At 38.4% G+C, this 24,443-nt stretch overlaps 1 protein-coding gene across 6 annotated transcripts; it reads left to right on the forward strand.

The window, feature by feature from the left end:
• LOC100523745 (putative dimethylaniline monooxygenase [N-oxide-forming] 6) lies at nucleotides 112–24,443 on the forward strand. 6 transcript variants are annotated; one of them, XR_002335777.1, is made up of 9 exons: nucleotides 112–257; nucleotides 8,935–9,084; nucleotides 13,941–14,129; nucleotides 15,545–15,707; nucleotides 16,670–16,812; nucleotides 17,514–17,713; nucleotides 20,177–20,371; nucleotides 21,805–21,877; nucleotides 23,675–24,443. XR_002335777.1 is itself a non-coding variant. In XM_021063186.1 (9 exons), exons 1-9 carry the CDS (start codon nucleotides 138–140, stop codon nucleotides 24,015–24,017), a joined length of 1,737 nt encoding a protein of 578 aa, XP_020918845.1. In that variant the 5' UTR covers nucleotides 112–137; the 3' UTR covers nucleotides 24,018–24,443. The 6 variants fall into 6 exon arrangements, 4 of the variants coding, with proteins under 4 accessions (XP_020918845.1, XP_003130143.2, XP_020918846.1 ...); XR_002335776.1 differs by having other exon boundaries at nucleotides 20,016–20,371; nucleotides 21,338–21,877; nucleotides 23,675–23,709; XM_021063186.1 differs by having other exon boundaries at nucleotides 20,016–20,371.

Consider the following 24,443-nt stretch of genomic DNA (forward strand, 5'->3'; position numbering starts at 1 on the left):
GAAGCACATAAGATTTTTTTCACTTCCAGTATCATCAAGAAATTCTTACCAGTTCTTAAAAGTGCAGAGTCAGATATTAAAAATAAAAGCAAATGATTTTTTTTTTTGTACAGCTGCCATAGCTATGCTGACTAGGTATGAAGCTGACCTGCAGGATCTTGGGATTGTTGTTTCAGCTCTGTGTTGAGTCTGAGACACAGATATGCAGAAAATCTAAGGCACTCCCTGACATTGGGAAAAGCTATGGAGGCAATAAGGTTAGATTTGAAGTTACTAGCTTTCTCTTTCTGCTTTTGTGCTCCTTGGAATATGTGCCATGTTATCCAAATAAGCATTGCTTTCATACTTCTGCTTTCACAGTAATCTCAATAAAATATCTATAATTCACTCTCATTAAGTATTTCTGGGAATAGCTGCAAAAATGTTACCTCTCCTGGGACATACATTTCAACATCTGATTTAGATGATTGATATTCTAATTCCTGATGTATGGGAAGCTAGGACCTCAACTGCAGGCTGGTATGAAAGGGAACAAAGCCCAAAATCACAGGGCTACAGCCTTACATAATTTACCTACTCATGCTATGGCTAGTACCACAGAAAGGTGGCCAGTGGTCAAAATTCCAGTGTCCAATTTGTCTTAAGTAGCAATCGATATCTGAGAGGAGGACAAGTTGGTGATTTCTTGATTGTAGCAACAATGAGGCCAAAGCAGTGAGTTTCTATGTAGTAGAAATAGTCAAAGTCTTAAAAATAGTTCCTAAGAACACTATGATTCTAGATGGCCCACCCATTTTATTAAGACTCCAACCAGAAGCATATAACATGAAAAGATCTAGCTCCTAAATGGAAAGGGGGGAATATCGCTAAGAACCAGACAGGCTGTCAAAGTCCCAATCAAGTAGTCTGGAGATCAGAATAGGGCTTCAATTCTGATTTTAAAAACAAAGAGTGTAAAAGTCCAGTCATAAAGAAAGGATAAGTTAGTTTAGGTTTCTCCAAGAAGCATATACCAAGACAGGACTGAATGAACAAGGATTTTATCATGAGAAAACTCTGAGAGTTTACTGGGAAGAAGCCAGAATACAGGGAGAACTGTCAGACAGGGGTGCAATGGGCCAAGCCAAGCAAAGAGGGGAGAAGGGTTGAGTGAAGCATCCTAAACCATCAGTTAGTCTAAGAAATATTTGGCAAGGCAAGTCCATAAGAGAGTTATAGATTCAGAGTTAGGTATCAGAGGAGCTCTGTGCCTACAAAGATTAGGCTTGTTGAGTGTCTCCGCCATACTCATTGGCTGGGAGCAGCCCAATTAAGTATGGCCTCAGTTCCAAGGTAGTGAGCAGTAAGCAGCTTTAGTCCTTGTTCAGTTATAGTTCCTATAGTTGGAGATATATGCATTCTTGTAGCTGCCAGAAGGGACTAGCCCAGTAGGATTTACCAAAGGTCTTGATGAAGGCCCAGGTAAAGACCTTATATCAGGTACTAATATAAGTAAAGCAAGACTCATTCTGGACCCTGCATATTGCCAGTATGCACCTTCTACATTTCGATAAACTGCTTGAAAATTCTCTCTGTGTACATAAACAGGTGCCTCTGTGTAAAGGTACAACTGGCAATTATTAATCCTCTTTCCCAAGCTTATATAAATTAAAGAGAGGCTGTAAAGTATGCATTTTAAATACTTAAAGACCCAGAGCCTTCGAAAAAGAAAATTATAACTTTAAAATTGTCCAGCAAGATAATGCTAAATTCTTACCTAAACTTCACTGTGTCATTTAAATCCTTTCAACACTACTCCTGCTCAGTGTTTTATGTGGTTCCCCTCAATCTCTTCTTAATCAGCTGTCTTCCTGCAGAATACTAAATAAACAGCTAATAGTGGAACTATGTAATCTGCATATTTCTCAGACTGCTGTATTGCTGCAAATAGTGGTGCAATGTTTTCAACTTCAAAATAATTACCAAGTTTTTTAGTCTGAAAGTTGTAACAAAAATGATAATAGTAAGGAACAAATAGAATTTATGCTTTCTACCAAAAATTATTAAGTACTTACAATGTACAAAGATCTATTCTAAGCTCTGGGGACTCAACAGTAAATCAGATAGAAATTATTTCCTACTCTTAATATTACATTTTGTTGGAGGAAAATAGTCAATGAACAAATACACAAACTAGTAAAAATATCAAAACTACTGCATGTCATCACTTATATGTGAAACCTAAAAAATAAAACAAATGAATGGATATAACAAAACAGAAACAGACTCACAGATAGAGAAAACTAAATTTACCAGTGGGGAAAAGGATGAGGGGAGAGGCAAGATAAGCTTTGGGGAGTGAAGGGGTGCAAACTACTGGGGGTAAGAGAGGCTCGAGGATGTATTGCACAACATGAGGAATACAGCCAATATTTTGTAATAACTGTGCCAATATTTTGTAATAACTATAAGTGGAAAGTAGCCTTTAAATTATATGAAAGATAAAAATTAAAAAAAAGATAAGACTTTTTTTAAAAAAGGTCAGGTTTGAGGTCAAGAGAAAATAATAATCAATCAGCCAGCATTCTTTAAACCCATCTCAAATACCACTTCCTCCCATAGAGGCTTTTTTAATTTACCCCATATGAATGTGTGTTCTCTCTCATTTGAATCAATACAGTAATTTGTTTTCCTTTTGGTGTCACTTATATTTTTCCCTGCTCTAGAATTATACCTGCCCTTGTCTTAGTCTCTCCCCTCTCCACTGTCTTCCTCCTCCATACCTAGAGACATACATGTTAGAAGATTAGTGAATGCTGGAACAGTAATTTCTCTCCACATCTCCATGACTTCTCGATAACTAGTTGTATTTACACACTGTTGAATCTCCAGTGCCTACAGATGGACCTGGCCTATAATAACTAAACATGTTTTAATGACTAAGTAAGTTAGTGAATGAATTTAGCTGAATTGAGTATCAGTCTAGGGAAATCAGGTTTGGATAACACTAGGGGAGTTTGAGTATAGGAATACCTTGTTTAAACAGTATGTCATTTGAGGAATTAAAAGAAAATATCTTCCTTGTGGGATGACTCACCTAATTTTAAACTTAGGAAACTTCTCAGCATCTAATGTACTGCATTCCCCCACACCTCCCCCTGACCATTGCAGGAGGAAGATGTGAGCCAAAATGTCATGGATTTAAGTGGATCCAAAACCTGAAGCCGGTTTCACATAACACAACAAATATAATGTGTTTTGCAACCAGTATGAAAAACAAACAAAAAAGTGTCAGGCATAGACTTGTCTGAAAAGATAAACATAGAATATTATATTCAAAACAAAGAAAAAATGGCTCAAGCATTCCAGTGGAAAGAGATGAATCTGTTCCAAATTCCACGTTACCAAAGAGTACATCTGTCAGATGAATTTAGTCACTGTTCTGTGTTACTAATAAGGAAACACTTAGAAAGGGCTTATCGGGATAAAGCAACATTTACTTACAGAGCTCCTACTGAATATGCAACTCCCTCCTGGGTGTTGAGAAAGGTAAAATTTAAAGTACACAGGATGGCCCAAGATAGGAAATATGAAATCTAATGGAAATAAGAATTAACACTCATTTATAGCACTGGGAACTATACCTAGTCACTTATGATGGAGCATGTTGGAGGATTATATGAGAAAAATAATGTGTATTTGTATGTGGGACTAGACCTCTTTGCTGTACTGTAGAAAACTGACAGAACACTAAAAAAATTGAATAGTTATTTTAAACAAACAAACAAAAAAGAACACTCATGAAACAATAAGCACACAATCCCAGAAATCTACAATGTTAGGCACTATGGGACACAGTATTTGATCTATGTGAACTCAGCAGCAAATTGTGCAGGTACCAGAGAGCCTTCTTGAGGAGAGTGAGTTTGATCAGGGTTCTTAAAGAATACATAGGACTTGTATGGACCAAATGGAAGTGGAAGAGTCCCCAACCCCCAATTCCAGAGACCTGTGCCAGGAAGGAGCATGGTCATAGGCAGAGAAATGAGAAGGAGTGTGGCGTGTATGATGGGCTGGAAAGGTTCCAGACATTCTGGCAGACAAGGTATGTGCAGAAAAATGGTGGGGTGGGCAAAGCAAGGCAGAGTGTGAATGCCAGGGGGACTTGACCATTAGCGCTTAAGGAGTGGCAAAACATAATGGTGATTTAGGATGGTTAATTTCCCAAAGCCATTTGAGGTCCCAGCTTCAGAAGAATGGCCTATGAGAAAGAGAAAAAGAAAGAAACTTAATGCTGCCAGCAGAAGAAGATCTCCACGAAAAGAGTGGAGTTGAGCCTAAGTTCATTTCATGGGGCAGGGTTGTACAAAGAAGATGAGGTTGTCACTGAGGAAAGGAAAGGGGGTCCTCTATTCTGACCCTTCAGTCTTCTTGACTGAACAGCTTTTCTCCACATGTCCCAGGGCCTCCTCTTGGCCAAACTGAGGGGTGAACTTCAAGGTGATGTGCCATCATATCTTGTTATTGAAGGAAACGTCCAAGAAAGAGAAGCTTAAATCTTTTTCCCTGTCTCCCTCCTTCTATCCATGGGGTAAGACAAAACCAGCAAGGCACCAGCCCAGGCAAGACAGTAAAGAGTGAGTATTGCTGTGGTTAGAGTAGGCCTTGGAGATGGATGGAATGAAGCCCAGGGATCTAGAATCACAGTAAACAAGGCCTCTGGCTACAGTTTTGGGTCCCAGGACTCCCTCAGAAAGAGTTATGGGAATTACAAGATGTAATGTGATCTAGAAAATCTCCCCAAACCCCCACATGTTCTGCAATAATCAGCTCTTCTGTCAAACACGAGTGCTTCTCATGTCTTACTACAAGGGTCACAGTAAATTCTCTCATTCCCCCCACCCCTAAAATATTAGTCTGGTCCCAAGGGAAGCTAGATAACAATCTATTTAAAGCATTTCTTTGGTTTGTGACCTCCAAACTACAAGCTACCTACGGAAGCTGAAACATGCAAAACCGAAGTCTACAGATGTTTAAAGCTAATTCTTATTTAGATAGTTGTTTTGGCTTATACTTCAGAGACCCTAAAAAAAAAAAAAAAAAAAAAGGCTTTTCTCAGTAGTTCCCTTGACCCTGAAAAGTGGACCATATTCTGGTAGACACTTCAGCAGCCACTTCTCACACTGGGGTCCTATGGTGACTCTAGGCAGCCTTATTGGATAGGATCTAATATGACCCATATTAGCTCCTCTTGGGGGGCTCACATCCAATCCTCAGGAAACCCTTACATAAGCTTTGTCTCAACAAACTCTGGGAGTGCAGAACAAAACCAACAGAGAGGCAACTGTCCTTCATAGCTAGCCAGTCCAAATCTCGACCTCTAGCTCTCCTGGTTAAGAGGCAAGCAGAGAGAGTTCCCTAAAGCCTCCACCGTCTCTCCAAGGAGTCAGACTGAGACCCTTTTCCTATGCTTGTGGCAAGAAGAAGGTCTTCTGATCCCACCTCTTTGATGGAACAAACCAACAGTTCTTGGCATATACACACTACCATATATGGTAGTGTGTATTGTTTAGTACACGGAAATCTACTCAATACTCTGTGGTGGCCTATATGGGAAAAGAATCTGAAAAAGAATGGAGGATAGAGACAAAGAGAGAGAGAGAGATAAGTAAAAAACTGAATCACTTTAACGTACACCTGAAACTAACACAACAATGTAAGTCAACTACACTCCAATAAAATTTAAAAGAGAGAGAGAGATGGAGTTCCTGTTGTGGCTCAGTGGTTAACGAACCTGACTGGCATCCATGAAGATGCAAGTTCAATCCCCTGGCCTCGCTCAGTGGGTTAAGGATCTGGCGTTGCCATGAGTTGTGGTGTAGGTCGCAGAAGCAACTCAAATCCCATGTTACTGTGGCCCTGGCAGAGGCTGGCAGCTACAGCTCCAATTGGACCCCTAGCCTGGGAACCTCCATGTGCCACGGGTGTGGCTCTAAAAAAAAAACAGAAAAAGAAAAAAAAAGAAAGGGAAGGAGACCCACTTCAAGGTTCTCTCTCAAGCTCCACTTCTCTGCTGCTCCTGTACCTTCAGGTGTATCAGGTGAAACTTCCAATTTAAAAAGTGGCTCTCAGCAGCCAAGTTAAATCAGCTTTTAGACACGGGGCACATAGGTTAAGGTCAAAGGTATATATGTTGTCTTTGGCTTATACTTTCTATCTTTGAAAAGGTTAACTAGTATTTATTCAGTGATTTAAGAGATTCACAGACTGTTAGAAGGACTAGTAATTATCCAGTTCAATTTTCTCATTTTACAGTGGAGAGATTTGAAGTCTTCAAAGAATTATCAAAAAATACACAACCAAAGGGAAAAAAATCACAGAGCATTTACTAAATTTCTATTAGAGAAGAATATGAATACGTTTAGGTGTTCTAGGAATAAGGACAAGCTTCTATTTACTATCACATAACTCACTGTGCTAGATACTGCTTAATGATACTGGCCATGTTGACCCTCCCCCCATGGGCTCCCTCCTGTATCCTAATGACTGGAACCCTGAAAACTACATTTCTAAGACTTCCTTGACATTAGGACTTGGATCCAATTTAAGTTTTTCTGTAGAGATAGACGTCTGGGCTTGAAAGGCAAAGGGAATCAGAAGCTAAATTTCTATGACCATATTGATTGGCAAACATGTTCCAACAGATGTGTTTCCATCACCCCAACTCCATACCTCACCCTTTGGAGGCATCTGTAGTGGCATCAGAAGTCACCTGCCCTTTGGGTGGTTGCTCTGGTGGTATGACCTTATAAGGCCTATGGCAGCCCCCTGATTTCTGGTCCCTAGGCCTTCCATCTATTTCAAGCACCTAATACCCTGTACTATATAACTTTCTTTGTAAAATAGAATGGTTTTGGCTTCCTGTACTAAATCGTGAGTAATGTACACATAAGCCATAACATAAAATCTTAAAGATGGAAGGAACTTCTTTGAGGCATCAAATCTATAATCACTCAAGTCCCTAAATATCTACTTCCTAAATATCTCTTATGTCTAGTCTCTATTCTCCTTCCCCCTGACACTGGCCTAGACTAATGAAATAACCCCCTGGATTTTCATACCCTCAATTTTAGTCACTGTCTGTTATGGCTTTCTAATCTATTCTGATTTTGTCACTTCCTTGTTCAAAGTGACAAGATCCCATCCCCCCCTTGAGTGTGGCACTTCAATACACTTCATAATCCAGGCTCCACGTGTTTAATTCATCAGTTTCCATCACGTGAGAGTTCAACAACTCTGAACTAACTGTAGCTCACTCTATAATGTTTTCTTACTTTTTGCACATATTTTTCTTTCTGGCTGTTGTGTACTGCTTGTCCATCATCTATCTAGCAAGCATCTATTCTTCCTTCAAGTCTTGGTTCTCATCTCACTTGCTCTTGAAGCCTCTCTTACTTTTCTCCCAGGTGTACCTAAATATTTCTGCCTTAGTGCCAGCACTACACTGAATCACATTTCCATTGTGACTTTGATCATATCTCTTTTATTAGACTGCATGTTTCTAGATGGAAACACTTTGTCTTCTCCTCTTTGAACCCCCCCAATAAACTACTAAAATGCATGACATACAGTGGGCACTCAAGGAAATGGAAAAAAGGAAGGGAGGAAAGAACAGGAAAACGAAGGTACATAGAAGTAGGAAAGGTGGGTATAGAAGTGAGATGGAGCCAGAGACAAGATTCAGTGACTTCACAATTCTGTCCTTTTGAGTTCACTATGTGTGCAACTCATCATCTCCAAGAGTTAGTTCACCTCCTCAAATCAGGCCCTCCTAAATTTCCAGAAAATTGAGCTTTCTTTTTCACTGTTGGCCCAACAAAACCTTTCATTATAGTTCAGGTGCATAGCCTTTGTTTCTATATTCTATACTTCCAAAGTAAAAGGAAAGAAAAGAAACATTGTCCCTCTAATCTTCCAGAGTTTTCACTTTGCAGATTTTGTGACCCTATCAGTTACCATTTTATTTTTTGGAATCAGCACCAGAGACCTCATTCCTGCCCTTATCCAATTCCTTTCTTCCTCTGCTCCACACTTCCCCTCCCCTGTTCACCTATCCCTATCACACTTACCCCTCCTCTTCCAGGTTTTACCAGGGCGCTGCATCGTGAAAAATACAAGAAAAAAAGGAATTTTTACTTTAAGAAAAATAACTCCTCCCCCTTCTCCAATTTTTACATCAAAAGATATGGTTTAAAGCCATTCTCTTCTAAGTTTAGAGAACTGCAAGTTCTCTTGGGAAAGAAGAATAAACAAAGTTCCTTAGAGCCAGATATTCAAAGTAAGTAGTGGTAGTTTGGCACAGTGGGTTTTATATAGAAGGCTTGGGTTCTCCTTCTGACTCCTTTACTTATTAGCTCTGAGATCTTGAAGAAGTAATTTCCAATCTTCTCAGAGTGACAACTGCTTCATTTGCAATTGAAAGGATTGGATTGATGATTTCCAAGGTCCTTCCTGCTCTTGGGTTTACTGACTCTATTTCTGGCATCTTAAAACATCAGAAGAAACTGGATTTAATATTTTACTCTAGCAAAAGTGGTTTTTAAAAAAGCATATAAATTCTTTTTTTTAATTTTTTTTATTTTTATTTTTTTTTCCCACTGTACAGCAAAGGGGTCAGGTTATCCTTACATGTATACATTACAATTACAGTTTTTCCCCCACCCTTTCTTCTGTTGCAACATGAGTATCTAGACATAGTTCTCAATGCTATTCAGCAGGATCTCCTTGTAAATCTATTCTAAGTTGTGTCTGATAAGCCCAAAAAGGCATATAAATTCTTAATGTGCATCCATGTCTTATTGTGTTAAGGTAAGCATCCTAACATATAAACCTAGGCTAGTTATTGCTTCTGAAAAATTTTAAGCATTCAGGGACTTTTTTGACATTTCTTTCCAGATGCACCTACAGATGACCATGGTAAAGAAAGTGGCCATCATTGGAGCTGGCGTCAGTGGCTTAGCCTCCATTCGGTGTTGTCTGGAAGAGGGGCTGGAGCCCATCTGCTTTGAAAGGAGCAATGATGTTGGAGGCCTGTGGCAATTCTCCGTGAGTATATCAATAGAAGGTAGATGGGTTACATTGCAAAGCAAATGTGACCAGTTCGAATTGAGACTTGGGAGGTAGGTCACAAATGCTTGGGACCTAGAAAGTAAAATCTTATCTCTTCCATCTCATGGAAGTCCAATCACTCAAAACTATTTCACACCATCGAAACTTATCTTGAAAAAGATTTCTTCAGATCATTAAACTTTGTCGCTTGGATGGCAGAAACCAAACTCTAGTCTATAAAGAGTGCTAATGTCAGTAATTAGCATAAAAACTATACACTTCCTCTCTATTTCACTGAAACACTATATTCCTATCACTCTTAAGTCCCAAAATGGGAGGTTAAAAAAAAGAGAAAAACCTAGAATGGGGTCAGAAGTCCTGAGTTACAGTCTCAACACTGGATTTTTAGACATATAGATCTCAGGAAAGTCACTTTTTTTTTCAATCTGAACTTCAAATGCTTCATTAGTCAAATGGAGAGGGTTGGAAATTAAGTTACTTCTAATTTGCCTCTCAATTCCAACAGGATATGATTTTATAATTATTTCATGTCTGTTGGGCAGACTTTATAAGTTATTACAAATAGTGATTGTATGTTTTGTGTATATGGTTATTAAGTACTGGCAGACCACATCCAGAGAGAAAAATGATTATATCTGACATTCAGACAAATTGTTAGGTAAATAATATAATCAAGATAAATTCATTATAAACACAGTTTTTAATTTCAAAATCCAGGTTTAGGAAACTTCAAGCCTCTCTGTTCTGAACTTCCCAGTCATTATGATTGAACGCAGATGATACTTATTTGGCTTCAAGACATTATATCCACATCATTCATCATGTAACATAGTCTATCCTGGTCTGCTTATTACCCAAATGCAACAGGGTGTTCCAATAGAGTCTATCAGTGCCAGCTTAGAACGCATTCATATTCACCTCAAGAGCTTTTGCTAAGACAAAAAACTGGAGGTCCTATAACTATGAAAATATTACATGAGATACAAGATCATTCATTTGTATTTTCCATCAGGAAATAATCAAGAGTTATATTTTTATGAATTAAATTTTTTTCAATTTACATTTGCTCAGGAAGATATGTTTAGCCTGAATCATGAAATGGTTATTTATTACTTATTAGCAATAATTAATTGTTGCTTGAGAATCTATTTTGACAGACTTTTGTACTAGGTGGTTGAATGACACATCTGTGACATAATCACTCTACGCAAATGGTTTCTACTTCATTTGGTGTAACAAGTTTTAATATAGGTCCACAATCCTTTGATAGAGAATGGGCAAAAATGAAGTTCCCGTTGTGGCGCAGTGGAAAAGAATCTGACTAGGCTACATGAGGACGCAGGTTTGACCCCTGGCCTCGCTCAGTAGGTTAAGGATCTGCCATTGCTGTGAGCTGTGGTGTAGGCCAGCAGCTACAGATCCAATTCGATCCCTATCCTGGGAACCTCCATATGCAGTGGGTACAGCCCTTTAAAGAAAGAAAGAGAGAGAGAGAGAAAGAGAGAGAGAGAGAGAGAGAGAGAGAGAGAGAGAGAGAAAGAGAGAGAGAGAAAGAAAGAAAGAAAGAAAGAAAGAAAGAAAGAAAGAAAGAAAGAAAGAAAGAAAGAAAGAAAGAAGAGAAAATGGGCAAAAACTCATTTAACAGCAAAACCTGTCCTAAAGTCATACAGCCAGAAACATGACTGAATTGACATGAGTCTGTTTAGAGTCTTTAGTTGTTCCAGTCTATGTTTTGCCATTTGATTATAGGCTGTTATACCAGACCTTGCTAGTAGTGCTATGGAGAAAAATCCAAAAATCTACAAATTCCAAAATATGTCTAGCCCTAAAAGTTCAAAAAAGAGATTATAGAACTTTTCAGAAGAATAGCACTTGGAGACTATCAACTTAATAAATAAGTGCCTCAAGATTTAGATGAGGCTGGACTTCTAAAACATCAAGTCAAGGAAACTTCCTACCAGAGCAGTGCTTAGCTGAGACTTGAAGGATGTTCTCAGACAAGAAAAGTAGAGAATCTTTATGTGACACAACTCCAGAGAATGGTGTCACCAACAGGGCAGTGTGCCAACACCATATGGGAAAGCTTTCTAAGTAGGGGTGATTAACAATCCATGAAAGGCACAGAGAAGGCAATGACCATGGTATATATAGGGATTGGTAAGTTAACCAGAGCAGCCAAATCAGAAAATTTATTTAAGGAAACATTAGATGATAGATCAATAAGATGCAAAGTCAGACTCAGGGTTATCCACAGGAGGAGATGCCTTTTTTCCATTATGTCATTGTATATAAATAGAATTATACCCAAATGCCCTGTGAGGATATAAATGCATACAAACATTCTAAACTTTAGCCTCCTCCATACACATCAACCCTTCCTTTCTTTTATAAGAAAATTTACTTCATATTCTGTACAATCAAAAAGGGATTTTCAAAAAGTGTGTTACATAAGTTTTCATCTTGCAAATCCTGTTAGGCAGAAGGTATTCCAGGAGAAAGAAACCTGATAATTCTGAACTTTTCACTGTGTGATTTTTCTGCAAGATGTAAACCAAACGGGGCTTAAATACTAGGAGGCTGAATGTGAGCGTGTCTTAAGTTTCATATACTCCAAAATAGGACTTCATGATCTCAAAATATTTTATTGCTGGTGTAATAAGAGGTTGCTCAACAAGCCACATACAGTGGGTCAGTATCATTTTGATTGCAAAGGGGAAAATAATAGAACCAGAACTGACTTTTTGTTTCATTCATTCGTTCATTTATTCATTCACCAAATATACATTTGAGTTCATTATGTATATGTTAGGTTTAGCTGCAGTTAAGAGGTACAGGAGGCAGCCAGTATTCTAAGAGCAGAGAGGAAACAAGTATTATAATAATCAGCATACGGGTGAATAGGATAGATATGATTAGGTCAGTAAAGACAGACCTTGATGGAAGTAGAGATGACTTCCGATTGATGGAGGAGAAGACAAGAAAAAGTATGAGAAAAGAGGCAACTTTTGAGCTGAACCTTGAGGATACATCTAGGCAAGCAGAGCTGGGACTCATAAACAGAAATGCAATGTGAAAGAAGATCAAGGCAGACTCATAAAATACACACACAGCAGTCTTGAATTAGCCTCTGACCTTACCCTCAAGTTGCTTATGTCCTAGTGGGGAAGATGTGAGATGGGCATTGTTATAACCCAAGACAGATGGTGATAACAGCCCCCAGAGCTACTTGGATCGCTGGGTATTCGACAGGTTTTCTCAGCCAGCAGCAGAGTCTGAGCTTAATTTCCTCCTTACTGGCTCAAACTACCCCACATATTAAAGTAATGAAAATATGAGCCCTCTGGAGCAATTGCCTGTTGTTATATAATATGCCTGTTTTGCTTTGTTTGGAGAACAGCCTTTTAGGAAAAATTCCAAGGAGCTGTAGGACACATGCTCTTCCCTTCTCATGTTATGATTGGCTAGAGTCCAGGGGTAAAAGAGCAAGGATTCATTAACAATGGAAATAATGCATGATCTTATTACCTCTGTTTCCCATAGCAGAATCTTACTTTTTTTTTTAACCAGTCCCCAGCCCCCACAGCTCAGCCCCCACCTTCAATGGGCAGCTAAGAAACCTCCTCTCCACTCTCCTTCTCACAACAATTTGCAAAAGTTACCAGCTAAAGGTGAATGCACAGACTTAAATCTGAGAACTTGCCAAGCATGAGCCTTCTTTTTTCTGATCCTAGCAGAAATTTCCAAGTGAGGTTTTAAAAAGTTAAAATCTCTGAGCATAGCTATTATGAGAAATATGGCAACCATGAGTAGAGGAACTTTTACTGTCACTTGGGAAATGCCGAGTTCTCAGACAATCTCCAGAGACCCAGTCCTCTCAAGTGGGGTTTTTGGGCTGAAGAGAGATAGAGATCTTGAACCCAGGATCAATATAACATTCCATCCTTTTCCTTCCTTTCATGAGAATTCCTTCAGGATTTAGGGAAACAGAGACTGCCAGCTTTCAGATGTACTTTCAAGGCAGCATACCCTGTGAATTTTATCCCATTCTTGAAACAGAAAGGAAATGTTTATTTTGAACTTAGCCTCCAACTGCTCCTCTAAGAAGCCACTTTCAATTACACAGTGGTTTTAAAATAAGATGCCAAGATTTAACACAAGTTCTAAGGCTTCTGGTTGCCAGTGTTTCTTTGGTGAGGAGTGTATACTACTAACTGGTGAGTTAAGGAACCCCTCGAGCACAGAATTCATTTACAATCCAGAAGTGGTTCTCAGAGGTGGTCCTTGGACCAGGAGGATCGGCAGCACATGGAACCTGTGGGAAATGCAAATCCTCAGGTCCCACACACACTGAACCAGAAATTCTGAGGTGGGGCCCAGGTCTAAGGAGCTCTTCAGGTGATTCTGATTACTCCAGGAAACAGCTTCATTAGAGGGTTCTGTAGCTGGTGAAGAGTTCACTGAATTCCATTTAGCCAATCAAATAGGATAAAAGCCACAGTCTCCTTTGGACCATTTAGTTATGTTTTTTAACATGAGCATGAAATCAGAACCAGTGATGTGATTAAGAAAAAAGAAAAGAAAAAGAAAACTCTATGAAACTGTAAACATAGAGCTAAATTGGGGCTAATTTAGCAGAAGAGAACCAAAGTGGAGGGTGCACCAGCTCTGTGCCAACTGCTATTCTGAAGGCTTTCCTTCCCATGTTTTATAGAGAGCTATCAATTTTTTTTTCATTTTTTTTACATGTTAAGGTTTCAGTAAACTGAGGGTTGAATATTCACTGAGGGGAATGCCATTCTTGGTTTCCTTTTTAAGCTTCATTATTCTTCTAGGACCATGCAGAAGAAGGCAGAGCCAGCATTTACCAGTCTGTATTTACCAACTCTTCCAAAGAGATGATGTGCTTTCCAGACTTCCCATACCCTGATGACTATCCCAACTATATGCACCAAAGCAAGCTCCAGGAATACATAAAGACATTTGCTCAAAAGAAGAATCTTTTAAGATATATAAAGTTTGAGGTAAGGGCCTTATAACTTGTGCTATTGATATCATGTTTATGGATTAGAGGAGAAGCAAACATCAAGCACTCTATCCCAGAAATCAAAGCCAAATATTCAGGTACCTCGCCAATCAAATGTTAGTTCAGATGATAAATTATTCATGCACTGTTTTTGTTTCCTCTTAAAACACGTTCTCCACTAGTCTCTAAGAGCTTTTAAAATACTATAGAAAATCCTGGGGACAGCTTCACCAGCATAGTGCTCCTTGCACCCTCAAATGCTTGTGATCTAGAAACAATCCCAGATTCTCTAGTTCATATTTCAACTTCTGTAGGTTCAATGCCAAGGAGTTGTGGTTCTAAAACATGTGGTATTTGTTAGAAATTCTGTTATTATTAAGAGAATAACAACTAAAATTAATGATTCCTATAACCAAATGTCCTCATCCTTCACCCACTTAGTTCCTTAAGATTAGGAGTCTTAGGAGTTATGGCATAGAGACATTATCTCCATAAATATCAGTAATACTTTATGTTTGTTTAAAACTAAGCCTCAATCAATTACTGTTAAATATAGAACACATATGTGCAGTGAGAAAAAATATCAGCAAAATTATGCTTTGGGGTTATATTTAACATAGTCGTTTTTATTACTTTAGTGTTTATTATATTTAATATAGTATAATTTTACCCATATTTAAATAATAGTCACATTATGACTCATATTTTCAGGGGAGAGTGCCTGTACATTGCAAAGAAGAGACCAAGGATGGATTTGAGACACAGTGGAAATGAAACCAACTAGTAATTATGAGGTTGCACGTTTGATTCCTGGCCTCGCTCAGTGGGTTAAGGATCTAGCATTGCCATGAGCTGTGGTGTAGGTCACAGACACCGCTTGGATCCTTCGTTGCTGTGGCTGTGGCTGTGGCTGGCAGCTATTGCTCCAAGTTGATCCCTAGCCTGGGAACTTCCAAGTTTGGCCCTAAAAAAAAAGTAGGGAGAGAGAGACCAAGGATGGAACCCTAAGACAATCCCATATTTATAGAATATTTCCCATATCATCCCATATAATCCCATTTTATGGAGTATCCTATGTTAATGGAGAAGGTGAGGTCAGAAAGGGAAAAGCCATGAATGTCAGTGAAGAGTGGCCATATGCAAAAGACATAGCAACTTTCATAAGAACACTCAGTGTAATTTATCCCAATCTACCAACTAGATGTCAAAAAAGTAAAAATAATCCAGTGAGCAATTTTCATTGTGAGATTTGAAGATTTACTGTGACTCTTATTTGAATATCTTCCCATATATTTCTCAATAAGCGGGAGAGTGCATGAGAATTATTTTCTTTACAGAAACCCTGCAAGAAAGCAAACAAACAAAGAACCCATAGAATTGTAATAGCAGGAATTTTTTCTGGTTTTCTTTAAGACCCTGGTTTCTAGTATAAAGAAATGTCCCAACTTCTTAGTGACTGGTCAATGGGAAGTTATTTCAGAAAAGGATGGAAAGCAGGAGTCCACTATTTTTGATGCTGTAATGATTTGTTCAGGACACCATGTATACCCCAACCTACCAACAGATTCTTTTCCTGGTAAGTTTGGAAAATATGTAATAATCTGGGGACTTATACACAAATATCAAGGATTGAAACAGAACTTTCCACAGATTTTACATAATGATTACCCTTAAGATTCCAAATGTTTCAAAACAGCATTTTTAAGTCTAATGTTATGTGGAAAGTAGTGATCATGGGCCTTAATCTAAAAAGAACTGCAAGTCAGAGATCAGAGGAAGATATGTGTCCATAGAGAGGAATCCTGGCTATTAAAATTTCACTTATATCCCCATTTTGCAAATTAACTTTAGAAATTACAGCGTGTGTATGTGTGTAGTGGCACATTCCTTTACTATGCAAAAGTAGCAAACATCAAATAAATACATTACACAAGCAACTTCTTTATTCCCTCCTTTCTTCCTTCTTCCTTCTTCCCTCCCTACTTAGCTTTCTTCCTCCTAGAGTTCATACTTCAAAGCATGCTATTCATAAGCCAAGAGAATTAAAGAGTAGAGATTCAGGGAGAATAGCAGATTGAAACCATTAACGCTAAGAAGCAGTATATTGAAGGGTTCTGAGTGTAGAACTCCTGGGCTTGACTCCTCATTCTACCAGATCCTTATGTAACCTTAGACAAGTCTCTTAACTTCTTCATCTCAATTTCCTTGTCCTTTAAAATAGAGACAACACTAGTAATACCAATCACTTATGTTATCAAGATTAAACACTTTAGCTGACCCACAATAAGTATGCAATAAATACTAGCTATTATTATTACCAAATTTAAGTTTGAATACCTTAAGTTTTTTTAAAGGCTCTAAAAGTAATTATTTGGGGATTTACTATCAAAAATCACTAAAAGAATAAATGCATTGCAATTAGGGAAATTATTTTAATTCAGACCGATAAGAGATTTAAAAATAAAAAATAGCTAAAAAGGTGAATCTTCATCATGTATTATGAAAATCAATTCAAATTACTCTCCATGTTCCATTTAGGCCTGGACAGGTTTCAAGGCCACTACTTCCACAGCCGGGACTACAAGGGTCCAGAAGTGTTCAAGGGGAAGAGGGTTCTTGTGATTGGCCTGGGGAACTCAGGATGCGACATTGCGGTTGAGCTCAGTCGTCTGGCCACACAGGTATAAGATTCAAAAGGTTTGGTGCTCAATATATAAAATCTTAAGCGGATGTAAAACAAACAAACAAAACCCTAAGGTTTATTTAAAGTCAAATTCCCCTAGATTACTGTAAAAGTGGTAAAATAGATGAGAAACCTCAGGGCTGAGGTAGCTGTCATGGTTTGGGATGCCTAGCTGGAGATAACCTGGAGAAGCTATTTAGGGAGGACAGGAAAAGGGGACAAGGCACAGAGAACAGAATCAAATCATTTGCATTGCTTTAGCCTAATTTCAGCTAGGGATTTAGCTGCATTTCCTCCGCTCAACCCAGCAACTACCACCACCCACCACCCCTGAGGCTCACTGGATTGGCTGGTCTTTACTAAAAGACCCACCATCGTAGTATTAGAGTCTATAGAGATAAAACTTGTTACAGTTGAATACAGAGTCTATAGAGATTAAACTTTTCACAGTTGAATATAGAGCCCTCTTGTTCCAAGATGTCAGGTTTTCAATCTTTCAACACCTATGCATTCATGCTCTGGGGTTGAGAAGAGAGAGTAGATATGCCTCTACCTAGTTTTAATCATGGACTATTCATCTTGACCAAAAGGCTCCTATCTGGATATTGATGGAAACGTATGTGGGTTTCCAAAGAATTGTGTTGTATTTGCATAATTCTTACAGAAAGATGTTGAAATCTCTGTTGCCATCCCCACCAGGTCATTATCAGCACCAGAAGCGGTTCCTGGGTCATGAGTCGGGTTTGGGACGATGGCTATCCTTGGGACATGGTGTATGTTACCCGCTTTGCATCCTTTCTCCGGAATGCCCTTCCATCATTTGTCTCTGACTGGCTATATGTCAAGAAGATGAACACATGGTTTAAGCACGAGAATTATGGCCTGATGCCTTTAAATGGGTACTACAAATAATATGTATTTTATTATTGTAAACAGTGGGGCACTGGTTTAAGTTGAATTCTTTCTCTCCATGTCTTGCTTTAGTTGTCTCACTGAAGCCAGTGGGATTAAACTAAGGAAGCACAGGTGGCACAGGATTCTCAGAGACCATGAATGTGATGAAAAATCTTATTAAGTTTAGTCTAGTGGGAAAAGGAATATGAAAGAATGCAAAATGAGCATGTAGCAGGCAGTTAGATCACACTAACATTCAGGATTCATTTATGGTTGTATAAGCTGTAGCATAGAATTTTGAGGGCTCAACCACCCCATAAATTGGTTTTTTTTGAGGAATATCTTGTCCACACTCATGGAGGAAGAAGGGTAGAAATCTAAAATGTTGTGGTATTCAGTAAAATTAAAAATTAAGAATTACTTTATGAACTATGAAGCTTTATAAATATTGGTCTTTATTGGTCTCTTCTAATAGATTTCCAAGGAGCAATTAACAAAGTAATATAATTAATATGTCTCAGCAGGTAGAAAGTCTTAAAATGAAGGTGCACATCTCCTTGTAAGGTTGACATTTCTGCAGGAAAATCAAGAAGCATGGAACATGTAGTCTGTGAAATAAGATTTGTTTACTTACTTCTCCATAGAGACAAAGTCCAGCACCTACTAATTAGAAAGGAATCCTAGGTAGAAGAATCAGTATATCAATAGAAAAAAGAATACTTAAGTGGGTTAAGAAAATGATTCCTGAGAGATTTCATCATTGGTTCATGCTAGCAAGAATGTTTCATTTTGTTTGGAGAAATGGGTTTTTAAGTAATAGAAATTATAAATCAGCGAAGTAAATGACAGGTTTAGTAGCCAAACCCTCACTCCATAGCCTTTATACTACCTTGTCTGGCAGACTGTGATATCCCTAAGGAAAAAAAATGTTAATTAAAAAAAAATGATTTAGAGGGAGTTCCCATTGTGGCTCAGTGGTTAACAAACCCGTCTAGCATCCATGAGGATGTGTGTCCAATCTCTGGCCTCGCTCAGTGGGTTAAGGATCTGGTGTTGCCGTGAGCTGTGGTGTAGGTCACAGACACAGCTCGGATCCTGTGTTGCTGTGGCTGTGGCATAGGCCAGCAGCTACAGCTCTGATTCAACTCCTAGCCCGGGTACCTCCATATGCCGTGGGTGCAGCCCGGAAAAGACAAAAGACAAAAAAAAAATGATTTAAATAATTTTTAACGTATTTTAAATTATTTTAATATAATAGAAGTATCAAAGCTTGAACTCATTAAGTTTTGGCATTTTTTTTTTTTTTTGGTCTTGTAAGTATAACTGCAAACTGGCTTTGTCCTTCAGACAATTAAAACATAGTTTTGGAAATCCATTCATTCTTAGAACTAAGCTCCCTTCCAGGAAGTGTTCCAATTACCATAAGGTGTTGATGGCACCTTCTCACCCCTCTGGAAAACAGGTTTGGCTGTGACCTACTTATTACCACCTTATAAGGTAAAAGAAGAGGTTGCAAAATTATAGAGATAGAGAACAGTGTAAAAAATAGAAACAAATTCTAAGATTTATAAAGTTTCTTAGTGTTTGAGGTAGTCAGAAGAAATTCCAGAATCCCTGAAGGAAATTTGAGTCAAAATGAAGAATGTGATTAAAAAAAAATCCAGAAATTTGACAACTGAAGTGCAGTAGCAAAGTTGTTGTACTTCATGACCACAGTTGAGGAAAGGAAACGCGGCAATGAAATATCCCACCACAGTGGATCTGATTTCCTCATGTAAAATGAGAGCTTAGTTATAATAATAGTTCACCCAGAATACTGATGCTTGCGTGTGCCAGGCACTGTTTTAAGTGCTTTTCAGATAATTGTCCATTTGACTCACACAACAATCTTATGAGGATTCTATATTATTCTGTATTTTCCATATAAGGAAACAAATATAGAAAAGGAGCAGCTAGTATGAGATGGAACTAGGTTATGAACTTGGCCATCTGGCTCCAGAGTTAGCACTTTTAACCACTTTATTATGGCTAGGGATTTGTTTTAGTTTCATCTATTTGGTGAGAATAGTGTAAGTATCCACAAGAGAATCTTCAGGTTTCAAGGGCTCAAAAGAAGCAGCTCAGACAGATATATTTAAGGATTATTACTAGCAATAGGAAAGTACTTGACCAAAAGAAGAGACTACCATTGTCCTCATGCTAATGTTTAACTGCTCAAATTTGGTTTGAATGCTGGGGACAGTTGTAGATATTTCTTGGAAACGAGGTACTTTTACAGCAAGGGCTTTTCCCCTCATTTCTGCACAGCACCCTGAGGAAAGAGCCTGTGTTCAATGATGAGCTCCCATCCCGCATCCTATGTGGCACCGTGTCCATCAAGCCCAGCGTGAAGGAATTCACAGAGACCTCAGCTGTGTTTGAGGATGGGACAATGTTTGAGGCCATTGACTTTGTCATCTTTGCAACAGGCTATGGCTATGCCTACCCCTTCCTTGATGACTCCATCATCAAAAGCAGAAACAATGAGGTCATCTTGTTTAAAGGCATCTTCCCCCCACTGATGGAGAAGCCAACCTTGGCTGTGATTGGTCTAGTCCAGTCCCTTGGGGCTGCCATCCCCACAGCTGACCTGCAGGCCCGCTGGGTGGTTAAAGTGTTTACAAGTAAGTGGGTTATTATGTCTTTCATTCATTTAGTCAACAAATATTTACTGAGCGCCTACTATATGCCAAGCACAGTTTTTAGGGACATAAGGGGAATTATCCTTAATTTCACAGAGCTTAAAATAGGGTACAGGTAATGCTACAACAAAGAAAGTTTTAGAGTATTCTGGTGATAGGAGTTGGCCAGCGAGTTATTCCATAAAGATGGAACAGCATGACAAAAGGTATAAATGTGAGGAATAACATGCAGTGTGTAAGGTGCCAGAAGCATTTTGGTCTAAGAAAATATAAAACAGAGACAAGGAGTAACAAGGGATAGAGGAAGTAACCCAAGCATGGAGGGCCTTATAAGCTATGATAAAGAGCTTAGACTTCTTATAGGGGAATTGGTAGGACTTTGCAAGGCTATAAAAAGCAAGAGAAGGACAGCAGTGGGTCGAGGCAATGTCAAGGTACACTGCAGAGGTTGAAAGGGCCCTAGTGGATGTCAAAGCATTTTTGAAACATTAGTGGTGTCAACAGCTTCAGGCTACTCCTACTCAACTGATAGTCTTCTTCCCTTTCTTCCCTCTAGACCCCACGGGCTTCATGGGCTACAAGTATGATTGTGTGGGGAAATCAAAAATATGAGGATTATGCATAGAAAGGCAATGTCTCAAATTCTTATTTAGTTTATTCCAGTCATATTGACCACTACCGTTATTAAAAGTGTCCTTTTATTCAAGGGTTGGGTTCAAAAATCTTGGACAATATAGGTGTACCTTACCCAACATACCGTCCATAAAAACTTAAGACTGAAAGTAATGAAAAAAGTTATAATCATGTGTGTGTGTTTTAAATGTTATGGACAAATAAGTTTTTATTTCGAATGTACCACAAAGGATTGCTATTTTTCAAAACCATCATGAAATCTTTTGCAAGGGTGCTTCTCTGTAAAATGATTCTATTCTCTTTTTCTCTTGAAAGGCACAACACTCCAAGTACCTGATGTTTTACAGGAAGATCAGATATAATTCATAAACCCCAGAAATTTACATGAAACAAATGGCATCATTTATTCATACAGCAAATACTTTTGAGCATGTACTGTCTTGGAAATTACCAAAATTTTGGTCCCTTACTTTCTAGTGGATTTTCCAACATCAGCCTACAGCTAAGGAGGATATTTGAAGGGGCAAAAGAAAAATTTTTAGTTTTTGAAAATGTCTATGCTTCGGTGGAATCCTCTTCTGGTTACTGACTGTGGTTCATTTGCCTTTGTGACAATGGCAGGAGAAGTTATAACATTCTCATGAATACTTCCCATTCATTATTAGCATCTTACCTCTACCTGGTGATACCCTGTGGATTGATCCTGCATCCTCACAGACACTGTGTCAGGTTCTTAACCCACTGAGCCACAATGGGAACGCCTCTCTTCATTTCCTTTTTAGACTCCTGCTCTCTGCCAACCACAGATGAAATGATGGATGACACTGATGAGAAAATGAGGAAGAAACTCAAGTGGTAAGAGATGGTACTTGCTAATGAACAAATCCTAAAATTTGCCTTTATATGTAGGAAAACATTGTTTCTATAATCCTGACACTAGACAAAGTGCACCACTATAACCAAGCAGTATTAGATAGGCAAAAAATAGTCATTACATTGCTCCTGCATAACCGCAGCACAGCTTCTCAAACAGGGGTGATTTTTACCCCAAGGGGATATTTGGCAAAATCTGGAGACATTTTTGATCATTGCAAGTGAAATACTGGCATCCAATGCGTAGAAAACAGGGATGCTACTAAATATCCTACAATGCAGAAAAGAGTCCATTTAAACAATGAATTATCCAGTTCAAAATGCCAATAGTGCTGAGATTGCGAAATGACTGTCTTTCTCCAACAGCTCCTTTCCTATCAGCCCCATGTCTGTCAGCAAACTAGCTAGCTGGGAACTGAGCAATGCCAGTACTGTAACAAGAAAACAAAATGAAGAATTAAATTGAATCCATCTGCCCTAGTATTTTCTACTAAAAAAAATATTCACTTCTGATTAATCCAAACATGAGTTTTCAAGTAACCGTGAGATTTGTAGAAAGTTAAGAAGCTCAACATCAGATACTTAAATGTACTCTTTTTAATTGTTAATTACGCCTATAAAAGTCAATCTTTTTTAAATATAAAAATCTGTTGAAAAAATAATTAGATAATGGATCACTTTTAGATAAGGAAGTGACTATGTAGGAAGTTTCTTTCCACTTTCAGGCCCCACTAACATCCTTCATTGAATGCCCCAAGAAAGTCGCTGGCTAAGGGCCTAAAAAAGAGAAGACATGGGTTTTCTCAGACTCAACAAAACCTCCCCTGCACCTCTTCCCATTCACAGGACAGCTCTGTGAAGTGGGCACTCTTATACTATACGCTAACAATTCAGGCAGCTCACTCTGCTTATCATCCCATATGTTAGAGGCAATAGGAATAAAGAAGAGGAAAGAGAAAGGTCAATGTCAATCTCACTGCTTAAATAACCAGTTTCTAAAAGCAAATGAGGTCACACACCAACTAAACCTATGAAACAATTTATATTAGTAAATTGTAGCAATATTAAAACCATACATAAACCCAATTTTAAACACATATAAAATCTAACATTAGGAGAGATCCTAAGCAATGTCATATAAAGAATAACCACTTATTAAAAAGTAAACAAAATTAACCAGTCACCTTGAGACTCTAGAGTCAGGCCACATGGCTAGAGACAAAAGCCAAAAATAATACCAAACTTTGATAGAGATTAGGAAGGAGAGGGGAAAATAAAAACAAAAGAGCCCATTTACAACCAAGGAACAAAGGATAAATTCAATGTTGTGGAAAAAGTGAGGAGTGGCGGTATTACAGGAGGGGCTGACTAAAATATTACTTTTCTGAGAGTAAAAAATAAGAAATTGGTGCTTCTGTTCATAATTGTGGGGAGTTCTCTGATGGCCTAGTGCGTTGAGGCTCTTGTGTACTCAACCGCTGTGGCTCTGGTTGCTGCTGTGTGGCACAGTTTCAATCCCTGGCCCAGGAATTCCCACATAATGTCTATGTGGCAAAAAAGAAAAAAAGAAAAAAAAATAAATGAGAGAGAAGTTTGGAATGGAAATGCTATAAAATTGGGTTGTGATGATCATTGTACAACTATAAATGTATATTGAGTAATTTTTAAAAAAGATTAAAAGAGAGAGAATCGAAATAAACATTGCAACTCTCATTAAAAAACAAAAACAAAAACAAAAAACTGTGGCATTCATTCTAATATATTCTTTTCTTTCCTCAGGTTTGGCCAGAGCCAGACTTTGCAGACAGATTACATCACATACATGGATGAGCTGGGCTCCTTCATAGGGGCAAAGCCTAACATACCATGGCTCTTCCTGACAGATCCCCAGTTGGCTCTGGAGGTATACTTTGGTCCTTGTAGCCCATATCAATTTCGACTGATGGGACCAGGGAAGTGGAATGGGGCCAGAAAAGCCATCCTGACCCAATGGGATAGAACAATAAAGCCAACTAGGACAAGAGCAGTCACTGAAGCTAAGAGACCACAACCCTTTTACAATTTGCTAAAAATACTATTATTTCCAGTGCTTCTTTTGGCTGTTCTGCTTACATTTTATTGATGAGAAAGTTCTTTGAGTCTCAGAGGTCAGCTTAGAATTTCATATCAAATTTCATAGTTGCCCCTTCTCTTCCTGCAGATGTAAAAGTGAATCCTAGCCCATTTGTCTCAAAATCTAAATAAAATGAAAATACTCAGCATATCTCTTTATGATGGGAATTTATACTCTAAATGGAATTTCACGTACTGCATTGGCAAGTTTGGGGATAACTGAAATAAGGAAAGAGATGCAAGGGTAAATGGGAGTGAGCACAAATTTGCTGGCTGAACTAAGTTTAATAATAAAACTAAGTTTTAACTTTTTAAAGTGTGTTTTGTCATGGGGAGAATTTACATCACAATGTTGAGTCTAACTCATGACACAGTATATCTCTCCATTTACTTAGATTTCCTTTAATTTCTCTCAGCAGAAATCCTAAATGTACCA

This window comes from Sus scrofa, chromosome 9 (genome assembly GCF_000003025.6).
Source record: "Sus scrofa isolate TJ Tabasco breed Duroc chromosome 9, Sscrofa11.1, whole genome shotgun sequence".
Taxonomy (NCBI): domain Eukaryota; kingdom Metazoa; phylum Chordata; class Mammalia; order Artiodactyla; family Suidae; genus Sus; species Sus scrofa.

Coding starts and splice junctions, on each gene's coding strand:
- LOC100523745 (XM_021063186.1), top strand. CDS start 138: ATGAAGCTGACCTGCAGGATCTTGGGATTGTTGTTTCAGCTCTGTGTT. Junction 16,813..17,513: donor TCAGTCGTCTGGCCACACAG/GTATAAGATTCA, acceptor CATCCCCACCAG/GTCATTATCAGCACCAGAAG. Junction 17,714..20,015: donor GGCCTGATGCCTTTAAATGG/GTACTACAAATA, acceptor ATTTCTGCACAG/CACCCTGAGGAAAGAGCCTG.